This window comes from Aptenodytes patagonicus, chromosome 1 (assembly GCF_965638725.1).
Source record: "Aptenodytes patagonicus chromosome 1, bAptPat1.pri.cur, whole genome shotgun sequence".
In the NCBI taxonomy this organism is placed as follows: domain Eukaryota; kingdom Metazoa; phylum Chordata; class Aves; order Sphenisciformes; family Spheniscidae; genus Aptenodytes; species Aptenodytes patagonicus.
The window spans coordinates 69,402,087-69,416,734 of NC_134949.1; the positions used below are offsets into that span (position 1 = coordinate 69,402,087).

A 14,648-nucleotide genomic window follows, 5' to 3' on the forward strand; every position below is an offset into this window, starting at 1 on the left:
ATACTGTTGCCTGTGCTAGTGGTTGAATACTAGCCTTCCTCTACACAAGGGCAGTGGTGCCAGAGGTCTTGCACTGGTCTGACGCAAGGCTTTGCATCTCTGCTGGAGCACTCTCATTGGAAGTGGCAGTTTTGAGACTGCCAGAAATGGTGTTCATAAAACAAGTATCCTTGGTGATGTATCCCAAGTCCTAGAAAGCAGGAATTAAGGAATAAGTCAGGTTCATTCTTTAAACTCCAGTGACTAATTTTTGCATTATGAAGGTTGCAAGGTCGAATTTTTTCCAAGTCAGTCATCTTTTTCCTTATTCTTTATACGGTGTGAAACACTTTCAGAGAAACAGTGGAAAATTTCAGTCCTAAATACAAAAGGACAGAAGACAGAGGGGTAAATCTGACAAAAAGCAAAATGCAAAAAACCAAAGGGAAACATTTTTGATTCTTCCACTGCTGCTGAGACAGCTAAAAAGCCCATGTGGTAACTTAAATGTGCATTAATATCTCATCTGAACCCTATGATCTAAACCAATCTGCAAGACAAGAAATGCAGAAATCTTCCATCAAGCTGCTCATTTCTGATGGATTTGTTAAGCAGCCATGGTCCAAGACCTTCATATATGCCTATCAGGACAGCCTGCTTTGCAGTCTTTTGTCCAAGCTGCTACAGCAGAAGCAGGAGATATACATTTATTTTCCTAGCAATATTAAAGTAAGGAGGGTCTCCTTTACAAATAATACCACCATTAATTTTGTATATCATTTTTCTAAGTTATACTGATGGTATAAACCAAGAAAACAGTGTATTTTCTGAGGAGCAGTACGGTTTTCTTCAGTGGCCTTTGAATATATGTGGGACATCTGAACTTGCAACTGTGAAGATGCTCTTAATCGAAGAATAAATTTTAAGGGAGTCTTGATACTTGAATGTCTGAGACTCAGACAGCCCGGATGAACCCTTCGTAATTCCTAGAGAGTTTTTGATGAAAAACTTCCTTAAAGACTTAATCTGAACAATGGAAAACTGTTGGGTTAATGTTTGCTTTTCTCCCCCTTAACCTGGAAATGGCAAATTCCAAACTGCAGCGCTATGTTTCCCTTCTTACCATGCCTGCCGGTGAATGTGTGAGCAAATGGGCAATGCTGAATGCCTGCTACCTTCCCAGCAATTCTGGCTTCTATGCTTCTTTGGAACTGCCTACTAATCTTTATTTACCAACAACCCTCACTTATCAGTGCTGTACAATCTGACAAGACTGGTATATCCAACACGGAGGGCAAGCACTCTTGCTTTGAGGCCCTGCTTTGCTAGCTTTCTCCTTCTCTTTACTGTAGTCTTCCTCCTACTCTTACATCGCTTCATCTTTCTTTCCTTTGTGTGAAGATAATTTGCCTGCAGTTGCGCCTTGGGAGGGAGAAACACATTTTGGTTGGCGTAAAACTTGGTTGATTAAAAGGCTGTAGTTCCAAACAAGTTGTCTTCACCTAGTCTCCCGTCATTTTCCAGGACAATCTACGTAAAAAGGATGATCGGATTGAAGAACTGGAAGAGGCACTCAGAGAGAGTGTTCAGATAACTGCAGAGCGGGAAATGGTGCTAGCACAAGAGGAGTCAGCCAGGATCAATGCTGAGAAACAGGTCTGCAATCTTATAAAGTCACTGGTAGTCCTCTTAGGAAACTAACCAGACAGTAAAGTGCTATTTTCCCTACTTTACTGTGAAGCACAGCTGGTTTTGTTTGATGATCCTGTATCTCTGTTCTAACATTAGGTAACAGAACTCATAAAGTCTGCAAAGCCTTCGTGATAAGTTGTATTTCATAGGTAAGATTTTCTTGAAACTAAAAAGAAATATAAGGTATGCTGAGCTTCAAAATATTATTTTAAGTAGTAACTCTTCTGATCTGTCTTGCTTCTCAAAGCTGTCTTCCCATGTGTAAGCATACTTAGGTTCACTGTGTGTTCATTGAATGTATTTAAAGACGATGATTTTTATTAGCATAGTTGTGTTTATGGACCACCTTCTCATTGCACTTGCAAAATTGGATAAAGGGACAAATCCCTTGGCTTGAGCCAAGCATACACACATAAAATACACATTTGTGTGTTGAAGCCAGAAGTGTGAACTTTTATGCATGAATTGATTCTGTACCAGTGACAAGATACTCTGAAGAATTGTGTATGTGCCTGATTTTAAATCACATAAGTAATCATCAAGAAAACATACCGTAAGTAGTGAATAAAATTCCATGAGATTTTGATAAAGTTTTTGAAGCCGAAGCTGAACCTGGCATTCTTACTGTGCTTTTTGTGAGCCTCTTCAGTGTTTTTCACTGTTCCTTACTTGACTGTAATTAGCAAACAGGAGCATTTGGTCAGTTGCATTGCAATGGCATGATCTCTTTCTCTTTGTTATTTAAATAAAAGAAGTTCTGACTAACTGCAGTTTAAAATGTTTTAAGAGGTTTTTTCCAACATGTATTCTTATATCACATACTTTAACTAAAAAGAAGACATAAATATCTTAGTAATAATCCGTTTTCGGGAAGAAAGCAACTGTTTCTCTTTAGGCTAGAGTCAAGCTCAGCTGTTTGCTGATAGACATATTGAGAATAATTCTGGTTGCTGTACCCTAAGATCCTAGGCAATGTTATGGAGTTCACTTTCAAGAATGCCCTCTTTCCAAACTTCTTGTAGCCTTTAAAAAAATTGCATGAAATAGAAGTGTTAACTAGGTAGTGAATACCACGCCAGAGATTAAATCTTCTTGAAAGGAAAATATATGTCTCACAAAGGAGCAGGTTCTATGCTGAGACACAAAAGTAAACAAAATAGTATGTGATTCAATGCCTAGGATGTCATAATGTTTTAATTTCTTTGTTACAAGACAAAGTTACTATTTTTATATTCTTTGAGCACCTAGAAGCCTGTAGAACTCATCCTTTTGTGATGTCTGTGCTCGAAACGCAGAACAAGATGCATAAGGCTTAGTAAATTTTTTGAGGGGAGGTTTTGAAGAAGGTAAGAGTGTGTTAATTTTGTAGGGGTTAGAAGTATCTGAAGTTAGGGAAGTAGGGCACAAAGATGAACACTTACAAATTTTATGCACGTGTAATGTAGGCTTGTATTAGCGGATGATCACAGGTCATCTCAGTATTGAAAGTGAAAGGTGGGTGGAATGCAGTTTGCAAAAGATGAGTAGCTTACGTTTTATTCATTAGCAAAGCGGCATGCTAGTAGCATTAACATGATCAAAGCTACAGACAAGGAGATTACTGCACAAATGGGCACAACCTGCACAAGAAAGATTTTTGCATAGATCCAGACACAGAAGAAATCCTACCAAAGAACTTCAGTTATATAGATGCAGCAGCAAAGTCTTATATTAGAGATATTCCATAAAAGAAATTCTGCAAGTTTTTAAAAATAACCTTTGAAAGGAGGTTTGAGTCAAAGGTACTGTCAAGATTAACAAAAATATGAAAGTTCTGTCCTAGATGAAAAGAAATGAAGTGTGAAGATTTCAGTCACAGGATGGAAAGGAGGACGCCTTTTTAGCCTATTGAGCATGAGCTCCTCATAGATGTCTGTCCACTGTGAGCTGTTAGCAGCAGGTTTATTCTGGAGAGGAGAAGAGATAAGTCTGGGTTAGTAAAATAGGGAACTGTTGTCATAGAAGTGAAGTTTTATGTATACACGAGGCATCCTAAAACAAGAATGTGGAAAGAGAATAGTGCTTTGGGAATATGCACAAATTTCAGGTTTGGCAGGAAGGAGGCTTTTCAAAAGAATTCACCAGGAAAGCGTGATGAGAGGCACACAATGAGGTCAGATGGTCAGAGCTTGGTGAAAAAGGGAAATAGCTGGTGAATGGAGAGTTGGAATTGGGTGTACAATCTGAAAGATGAAGCAAGGCAGGGAAGTGTGCAGCCTGAGGGTCAATAAGCTGTAAGGATCGGTGAGAGAGATTGAGAGGAAGAGAGCCAAGAGGAGTAAGATTTGTGGGAAAAGATTGGTGGAATATGGTAGGCAACAGCATCATGAAAAAGAAATGAATTTGGATGTAGTAGTGTATACAGAAGTGAGGAGGAGAAAGAAGGATGGATTGAAAGCAGCAGGATTGGAAGAGGGAAAAGTCAATGTCTATACCATCACTGATTGACAGCAGTGTCTTACTCCAACAAAAGAACTAAACTGCTGGCTCCGACCAATTATAGTTTTTAAAATATGACCAACAAGACGGCATGAAGGAAAAGCAGCTGGAGTGTCTTGTTCCAGTCAGCACTGGGAGAGCTGCTGTGCCCCATTTTGTGCAATAGGATTTTGTTTTGGTATCAGTTAAATACAGTCAAGTAATAGAGTGATGGCAAGTAGCTGTTTTTCCAAAGTGAGGAGGAGACTTTCCTTCAAATGTTTTTAATTTCATATTCCTTCAATTACTTTAAAAGAATGCCCTCTTTGTTTTATTATGTTCTGTGTTCTTTGTAGAATTGTGAACGACACCCTTAGATAGCTTTAGAGTTTTAAAATGCAAGGCTCTGTTTTCTATACGATATTAATGGCAAATCCTTTGATTTTTACAAACAATAATAGGTTAGGATCATTCTTAGACCAATTATGAATGATATGTGTGATTTTAAAATGTTAATGTTGTCCAAACTGGTTATAAATTGCTTTTAATTGCATGCTTTTTCTTTCCTCTCTTCTGTTTATCTTGTTTTCTACCATTCTGCCACTTCACTGCCTGTCTGAAGCTGTTTAATGCATCAGTGCATGAGGTCAACCATTTTGGCTTTAAGTGGTTCAAGGTATGAGGACAACTGATGTGTGTGTACCTCTGCCCCAATATTTAGTGTTGTTTTCGTAGCCCTGTGTTGTGCAATCCTACCCTCCATCATCTCATGATGTATGGTTTCCTACTGTTTTACAGGCTTCAGATTTGAATTACAGTGTCCATGAAGCTACTCAGGATTTCATGGTTCTCAGATAACCGTTTCAGATTAAAATCTTGCTCTCTTTAATCCAGTGTTTGAAAATACCCTGGCAGTGTGTATTAACTGTGGCAGTGGGTTAACTGTGTTGATACGCAATCTATATATGGTAAGATGACTCCAGCTGACTAAAGCTTTCTGTTTATTTCAGGATCTTAGACTTGTTCTTTCTTTCATCTATCACAAAAATAAAATCAGGCATTTCCTGCTGGGAGCAATGCACCCATTGGATTGGGCATAGTTTTATTAACCTTGTTGTTCTGTATAACGGAAACCCTGCCATACAGAAAGCAGATGAGGGAGTCTTACACAGATATAAAGACTTGAAGTTTTTCAAGTTCATTCTTTCTAACATATTCACCTGGTTTTGTTGGTGCACCTGCTGAATCCTGTATGTAAATATTACTGTAAATTCCTTACAGCTGTGGGGTTATGTGCTACTGTGGCTGATCCCCCTAGTTCAGCCCTCTAGGTTGAAGGTCAGAAGGTGTATGGAGACTTCTTAAGTACTCTCCATAAGGGTGAAGGTAGGATTTCTCGGGTAAACGCTTCTATCATAAAGTTCTTTCTATTAGAGATGGCAAAAACAAATGTAGATCCAGGCACTCTGTCTGAATTAACCAAATCTGAGTTTACTTCAGTAAAGCTAGCGTTATGTTCCTCAGGGAAGAAAAAAGAATTGTTTAAGTTTTTCCCTGCTCAAAAATACAGTGGTAGTTTTACTTCCCTAGGAAAAACTGCTGGAGATCTTCTCTGACAAAAGGCCGTCTTGCTCACAAACTTTCTTTCACTGTTCTAGTGCATCTTACCATCCCTTCTCCTGCAGCGGGAGGCAGGAGGTTATCTTATATATCAACTTAGTCATAATCAGCACCATACCCAGAACAATGCTGGAAATGTGTTTCGATCTTCCTGAAAGAATAAGGCCCTTTTTGCGGAACAAAGTGAAACAGAAGTTCAGATTCTGTGATTCAGTGTCAATCAATAATAAGTAGTGTCAGGTCCTTGGCTCAAGGAGCACAATATAAGAATTACTTGCATTTTGAGCCTGGATTATTGGACGCCATAGTTCACAAATGTGTACTGACCTAAGATGCTTATGCCCTCCCTCTCGTCACTCACTTTCATCCCCTTACTTCACTGCACAACCCTTCAGTTTTCCCAGTCTGGGTCTTTCTGGGGCCATGCTGTGAAATGGAGCAGTGACCTAACTGATGATAAGAATTATCTTATTTTTTGAAGGAATTTTTTCATGTGAACCAATTTGCTGATCTGGTTCATGGATCCTCACACAGAACTTGAGGCACATCTGAGGAAGCATTAAACTGTGGGGGCAGGACTGAGAAGTAGAGGCAGGAATTGCTTAGTATTATTACTAAAAATATTTTTACCAGAAGCTGTTATTGTGGCCTTTACAATAGGCTACTATTTCTATGAGTGAGATGGTGCACTGCCTGACTGCAACATATGTTTCTTTATCTTATTTCCTTCAAGTTTGAAAAGCAGTAGGTTTTAGAATTTTAAATAGTATTTCTGCTGATGATAGTGCAGCCCTGTTCTCTCATGAATATCAACTCCTGCTTAAATGCACTCCCTGTATAGTATCAGCTAATATCTAACTCCTTATCCTAAAATGTTATAGCAAATAAACGCATTAAATACTGGCCATTACCTGTTTGTTCCTTCCTTCCTTAAGTAGTTACTTAAACTGAAATTTCTGAGTTAGCAGTCTGATCTTGACACGTTCTGTCAACTTTTTTGAAGTTACAGTTCTCAGTGGGAAATTTTAAATGAGGTTAAGTGTGTAGACCTATAAATAGCTATATCTATGTTCCTACACAGGGCAGGTTTCTCTGCTTTGCCTTTTGAGAAAAAATAAAATACTGAATATTGTAATAGTAATGTATTGTTTAAATGTATTTTCTTATGCTAATTCCTTTCTCCCACTATCTTTATTTCAGCAGGATTTAATATTCTTTCAGGCACATATTACATGTAAAATATGTTGATAGCAAGACTCCTGAAATTCTCTATCACATATGCCTACTTCAAAATTCATATCTGTTTATTAAGGAAAAATAAACATGAAATAGGTTAATAACTCAACTAGAACCTCATTCACAGTTCTCTCCTTTTTCCCCATCTCCTGTTCACCAGGATTTCCCTATTGTAAGTACAAGGTCTGCAGAGGATTGAATGTAGAGTACAGCCTCCAAGAGCCTTTTCTCTCTTACCCATAAGTTACTGTACAGAAATTCTAGCCAAGTTTTGAATGATACCTCTAATTTGCACTTCCATCAGACCACCATTCTGGTCCTGTTTTAACCTTCTAGCATATATTACTTAGACCTTTTCTTGTAAGAATAGAAACTACATTTACAACAGAATTATTATATATTGGACCCTATCCTATCAAGTATCTTCTAAAAATGCAAAATAAATTAAAACACATACCCTTTTGGCTGAGCATTCTGTTACTGAAATAGATCTAAAATATTTTCTAAAATATGTTGAGTGTTGGAATTATTTCACAGCACAAATTCTGACACACTAAGTTACTTCCTACAGGTCCCTGTAAATGGAAAATATAAAGTGGAATTTCTCATTAACCACTAACCTATAGATGCTCTTTGAGCACCATAGAAACATCAGAATTCTGACTGCTCTGTAACAGACGCTGAACAGTTTGCTTTTAATGAATGTTTTTGTCTCTTCTTCTGTATCTCCTAATGAGAAGTTTGATAAACCAAGTGATTGGAGATCAAGGCAGTAATCCAAGGTATAGTTTGGGAGTGAAGGTGCTGGAGCCTCATTGCTTCCCACTGATTTTTCCAAGCAGTTTATATTCTCTTTGGCTGAACTTCTCTTGAATATTTTCTGCAAAGCTCCTTTCTATTAAAGTCTGCCAAACTCATTTTGGCTTTTGAGTGTATGTATATACATACATGTACAAAGTCATTTGTGTATTTAATTCATATTAAGCAAAAAAAATCTATGCTAAAAACTTACATTTTAATTTCTTTTACTGATATAAATTGTTTTAAGAGCTTTTTAACTCAGTTGTCAGCCTGAAGTATAGTCTTGCCATTGCTTTTCAAGAGATTTTTTTTTTTTCATTCTTTTGTCTGATTATTTTCCTTTGGTTAGAGAAAGCATTTTGGCTAGGTAAGGTTGACTGTGCGCTGTGTCCTTGTCAATGAATAAGTTTGCAGTCTTTTTTAGAAGCACTGCTGCTCCCTAAAGTTACTTCTCCCCAGGTATTTAAATGGATTACGTAGCCTCTTCCTTTAAAAATACCCAGATTTGTATTGAGTCACAGTCCTTACATGGGAAGGGTGATTCAGTATGTAATTCCTTCTGTATTCAGTAACGTACCTTTTAAGAGGTGTGACAGAGTGGAATTTTTATTCTTTTATGTCTTAGATGTGTTCAACTGTGCCTAGTTGGGGGCTTGGGGGATTTTTTTTTGCCTCTAGTAGAGAAGAATGAATAGGAAAAAAAATGATGAATAGAAAATCATGGCCAGAGACTTTGGGACAGAGATCTGTTTCTAACATTGCAGGGGAAAAAACTTCTAAATCTTTTGGTTTTGTTTAATTTGTTGCACTCATTTAAGGTTGCAAAGTGGGCAAAATTTGATGGCTTTTAGGAGAACTGGGGACACTGAAAGGATAATTAATCTCTGTTCAAAATATACATTGAGCATTTCTCCACATAAGTCACCTTTTCATTTAATGAAATGAGAAATACTGATGGAAACTGTTACATAGAAATTTGGTGCAAGTGCTGATTTTAAGATCATTTTGTCTGGATTTTTATCCCTTTTTATTGCTTAACAGATAAATACTGATTTCACATTATGCCTTTTATTATAGTCAGGTATTCTAGACAAAGCTCTGTCTTAGCATCTCTCTACCTGTTATATTATTTTCTCAAGTACCTACTTCTAGATAGTGTTTTATTTGTTGTGGCTCAAGAGAAAATCAAAGTCTTGAGTTGCCTCAAGTCTGGTTTGAAGGAGAAAGTCATGCAGATTTGGTTACATTAATGCTTGCTTGGAATTGTGAGGACCCAAGCAAATACTGGTGTTAATACTTGTTTAAAGCTAGTCTTGTGCTTTATTCATTTGGAATTTCTTTTCCATTTTCCAGTTGCGTTCTTTAACTGCGATCTTAGATGCAAGTGTGATACAATAATACGTAGATTAGAGCATTAGAAAAGTGCGTTAGACTTGTACATTAGATTCATAAATTTAAAAATATGTACTCTTTTTCTGACATAGTCAATTTTTTCCCAAAATCCATGAAGTGCAAGAAAAGAAATTGTATTTCTTTCCAGACCATTCTCCTATATAGAAAAACACAGAAGAGTCACAGGCTTGAGGCTCATTAAATTGAGGATGCCTCTTCTTTTTGAAACATTTCCTACTCACACAAAAGCTTCCAGACTTTGCTGTACTGCTCTTTACCATCAGATTCCTTCAAACCCTTCACTGAATTTCAGCCCGAGGTTCAGTTGGCTCAGTATGGTGGGATTACTTTTTAGTTATGATGGCTAGGTTCTGCTATTTGCTTTCTGTTAACTACAATGCTAAAGGTTTGCTTCCGCAAGTTAGTAGAGGTGGAAACTTTCCTGAGCTTGCCAGTGAGACTGTACTTCTTCAGTTAGCCACATGTTCAACCTTCATGTGGCAATGCATGTGCTTTCACATAATATCTGTGCTTTCATGTATTTATGTTCGTGGACTTTAATGTCTTTTGGGAAAAGAGTGTTAAAGTTGTATGTGGAATTAGCATACCATTTTTTACTACTGGTAGTGAGTTAATACATCATCCCAGAATTTTTCTCTTTGGAGAATCAATCAATGCTATATAAAGTGACAGTCTATGCTATGCTATGCTATGTGGCACAACACTAAATATTTACTTTGAATATTATTCAGTTATGTCTAAACTGTCTGCCATGGTGATATATCCTAGTTAACCTGAAACTGTCTAAAAGGGAGCAAAATGGAAATCAGCATGATCTACAGAAAGCTCGTGAAAAACTGCTGAAATCCTTGGGCAATTAGTGTGAGCTGAAAGGCTTCCTTCGGCCCAATTGCTACTGCTACCTTAGCAGCGATCACAGAGTAGAGGTACCCTAAGAAAGGTCAAGTTATTTTGAAGATGTCCATGTTTAGCATTGTGGCTGGAGTATCATGAATTAACCATAGTTCTAGAGGTTTTGTTTGGATGTAACAAATTGTGCTAAATGAGTGTGTGCAAAACTGTGTAGAATGTGCTAAATGTGCTAAATTCTAGTCTCTCTGCCTCTGTAGAGATTTTTAAATGGTGATCAAAATGCAGGTTTTTCGCAAGATTGTTGCCCCTTGAATTGTTTGTTATCCTTGAAGTAGTGATTGCTGCTGTGTTCCCAAGGGGCTGGAGAGATTCATTGCTAGCCACAGAACATAAACACAAGACAGATTCCTAAGACTGTAGAGCCATGTAAAATAAAACAGGACAGTTTCCTTCAGTATGGTTGCAAGGGTTAAAAAGCGTAATGAGAATACTTCATCGCATAATGGTTCCAGTTGAGGGAAATGCAGAAATAAAATTGTAATTTGTTACAGTTTTCGGATACCAGAGACTACAACAGGTTTCCATCCGCAATAGCAATCAGAATTCAGTTTTTCACTTATCTTTTCCAGGCCTGACTCAAATATTTTGCATGTGTTAAGCAGAGACAATTATTGCTTCCTTCTCAAGAGCTGTTGTCCCAGCAGAAGGCCATTCCTTATTTATATGGCTTATGGCCCTCATTTAGGAGATACAACTGTCAAAGCTACCTCCAAACATCCTAACAGGACACAGCTGTGACTTACTCAGTCCTGAATTCTGGCAGCTCAGGAGTTTTCTCTTTTCCAAACATCTGTGAATTTTGATTCCTCCTCCTTCATACAAGAGCCCAGTGCTCTCAGAGTATGAGCAAAAAGCACTCTTGATTGATACTCAAGTAACGTACTCCTTGACAAAGACTCCTGTATTTCTATTTCTGTGGGTTCTGCAGGAGTAACACTGTAATGTCAGATATCATCTGGTCAGTCTAATATTAGTGCTCTTCATTGCCTAGAGCCATCAGTGGAGACAGTAAGGAGAAACACAGAGCATTAACTCCTCTTCATCATGAGATGCTTTTTTTAGAATGAAAGTTTTTGTTGAGAAACCAACTCATGGAAACAAGAGACATCAGCTGTCTAAGTATCTCACTTTCACAGTGATAAGAAAATTTGCATTCAACTACAGTATCCTGCAGCTTTTCAGACCATAGTCTTTTGTACCCTCTCTTTATCTTTCTCCTCTCCTTTTTCCCAATTAATAATGTAAGAATGGGACAGTGGCACCAGTTCTTTTAAGCCACCAAAACAGTGTATTTTATCAGGGATGCTGAATGTACAAAATCCTAACAACCTAAAAATCAAAGGCACAAAGACTTAAGGAATTCGCACACTAATGTAAAGAAACAGAAAGTTCATCCCTAAAATTACTGCTGTATATTACAGATGATCAGAAGATCCTGCCTTTTCTCTGGAGAACTGATAATCCACCAGCCATTTTCACAGCTTTGACACTAACTCCCCTCTTTATAGTGAACAAAACAGAACTCCTCTTCTCCACGTGCAGTCTGCCACAGTCCTCTAATACTATACACAGTTGACATTGGCAAAAGGGGTGCTGTAAATCTGGCACCCTCTTTTATGGAGGTAAATGTGATGTATAGAAACATCTTAATTGCTGCGCAGTGTTCTGCTGTGTTTATTTCTGAGTGTCTTTAGATAGGATCTTCAACTAAGGAATTTCAACCAGTGAAGAAAAAAAGAAAAAAAGTTTTTCACTTGTCTGCATAGGATCTTATGGCAATGTTCATTAACAGTGACCACACGGAACAAGTGAAGCAGTTATATAGGGTGATATGTATAGTGTAGGGAAGAACGCTCTCTTTAGGTGAACACCTATTCAACTTAGGGTATCTTTATAGTGCTTACAATTACAGAATAAAAATTAAGGTAAAGGATCTTAGGTATCTTCAAAAGGATTAGCGGTGGTCACATTGTCATAGTAGAGAAGCCAGTAGCCGTGACGCATTCCTCTGTCCACCTACAGGCATATGCATAGTCATGCACTGGTGGTGAATAAGGGGGGCTTGAACAGGAGCCAGAGCTCCAGCCTGTGTGGTGGAGCAGAGCCGTTCTGCTTTATACCCTTCTGCTGTCAGTGTGGCAGAGCTTTCAGCTGTTCTCCTAGTTGAGGGCTGTCCTTACCTTACAAACCAGAAATTACATTTTAATTTTTTCGGGGGGGAGGGATATTTGTTGTTACTGCTTACTTATTTCTCTCATTGTCCTCTGATATTTTTAGCTCTCAAAAAGCTATGCCTAACAGCTTTCCCAATATCTATAAGAATTTAACAGTTGTCCCCTTAATTCAGAATAGCCAAGAATTTAGTTCAGTGTCTTGGATATAGTCTTTAAGAGTACCTAAAGCCACCCTACTGCTTTAACGAAAATGGGGCTATGATGAAACCATAATTCATTTCCCTCTTATTTTGTGTAAAGGTTTATTAGCTTGTGATTTAAGCAAACCATCTGGTCCTGCTGGCAATCCAAGTTATGTCAGACTCAATGCTTTCTCCCTGTAATATGTTACTTGAGGCAGTTAAATTACATACTTAAGTCCCAAGTCTGGCCTGTGCTTTTTCCATGTCTTAACATCTGTTCTGGGAAATTTTTCTGAGATCCAAACAAGTTTGCATGGAGCCAGAACTCTTGTCTTTGTCTTGCTTTTCACATCTATTTCTTTCCCTTCTCTCTGTCCTGCAGTCTAATCAGTTAAACTAAGTAAAAGATAATGCAGAAATTTGCAGTCCCTTTATCATTTCAGTAATGTACACAGTGAAATGAAAAATAGTTTAAAAACTCAAGAGCTGTAGAAAAGTAGGAGACTGTCCTCTGAAAGAGTGAGTGACACTTTGAGAAATGTTGAATTTTTTTTTTTTCAGTCCTTGTAGTGTTCTTACTACTTACTTGTAATTGCAAGACTTTTCGTTTTGCTGGCCTAATTCATTTTGGGCAAAAGTACAGATTTCTAGTACATTTTTCTTGTAATGCTAATTTCTTGTTTATGCAAGAAAGGTCTATGTTCAGAAAGCAAATAATTTTAAATATACAAGTTAGCCTGCTGAGGTGGTTTTGAAAATAAGATCTCTAGTGATTGATTTGTACAATCCTCATGGAAAATGAATTCTTTGTGTTGGTATTTGTATCTGTATTCTCTAAAATTTCATCATTTTGTATTCTGCCTGGAACTTTTGAGACACAATAATGAATATAAACAGCTATTCCATAGCCCACTGTGTCTGTATGTATACTGAAAGAAATATAATTTCTTTCCTTTGATCAGGAACATAAAGATGTGTCTGTTTTCTGGCATGTAATTCTACATTAAACTATAAGTTTCCTGTGTTATCGCTGCACGTAAAGTACTGTATCTCCAGTTTAGGAGTAGGGTTCTTAGTGTAATAGCCAAGTCCTTTTGTCATGCCTTTTGAGACTTTTAATTATGGACTGATATGCAGTCTTTTTGCTTGATCAAAAGAAAAAAAAAGAATGAGGAAGGAAAAATAACAAGACTAACAGATACCTTGGACCATCTGGATGGTTGAAACTTTAGCTTAATCAGTGAAAAACGTCATGAGGTTCAACAAGGCCAAGTTGCAAGGTCCTGCACCTGGGTCAGGGCAATCACCAATATCAATACAGATGGGAGGATGAAGGGATTGAGAGCAGCCCTGGCGAGAAGGACTTGGGGGTACTGGTGGATGAAAAGCTGGACATGAGCTGACAATGTGCACTTGCAGACCAGAAAGCCATCCATATCCTGGGCTGCATCAAAAGGAGCGTGGCCAGCATGTCGAGGGAGGTGATTCTGCCCCTCTACTCTGCTCTGGTGAGACCCCACCTGGAGTACTGCGTCCAGCTCTGGAGGCCTCAGCATAAGACAGACACGGACCTGTTGGAGCGGGTCCAGAAGAGGGCCACAAAAATGATCAGGGCGCTGGGACACCTCTCCTATGAAGACAGGCTGAGAGAGTTGGGGTTGTTCAGCCTGGAGAAGAGAAGGCTCTGGGGAGACTTATTGCAGCCTTTCAGTGTATAAAGGGGGCTTGTAAGAACGATGGAGACTTTTTACCAAGGCCTGCAGTGACAGGACAAGGGGCAGTGTTTTTAAACTGAAAGAGGTTAGATTTAGACTGCACATAAGGAATAGATTTTTTTATGGTGAGAGTGGCGAGACACTAAGACAGGTTGCCCAGAGAAGTTGTGGATGCCCCATCATTGGAAGACTTCAAGGTCAGGTTGGACGGGGATTTGAACAACCTGATCTAGTGAAAGATGTCCCTGCCCATGGCAGGGGGGGTGGACTAGATGACCTTTAAAGGTCCCTTCCCACCCAAACCATTCCTTGGTTCTATGAAAAAACTAATAACGGAGAGAAATACAGTCTCTTCTGCAAAGATAGAATTGTTAATATACAGGCAGGGAAGAGCCTTATCTAGCATTAACATAAAATGTTTTTTATGTAATGTACCAGTGATTTGCTATCCTTAATAAATATTATTT

The 14,648-nt window shown here is 38.2% G+C and overlaps 1 protein-coding gene across 10 annotated transcripts in view; it reads left to right on the plus strand.

Annotated features, from left to right (window-relative positions):
* ERC1 (ELKS/RAB6-interacting/CAST family member 1) overlaps positions 1-14,648 on the plus strand; it is a 309,608-nt gene that overhangs the window by 188,600 nt on the left and 106,360 nt on the right. For 6 of the 10 annotated variants that reach the window (XM_076341250.1, XM_076341261.1, XM_076341269.1 and 3 more), the window contains one exon: positions 1,504-1,635. The exons of the other annotated variants lie outside the window; for them this stretch is intronic. In XM_076341250.1, coding sequence (XP_076197365.1) covers positions 1,504-1,635 — 132 coding nt within the window. The remainder of the gene's footprint in view (positions 1-1,503; positions 1,636-14,648) is intronic. 10 annotated transcript variants of the gene reach the window in all.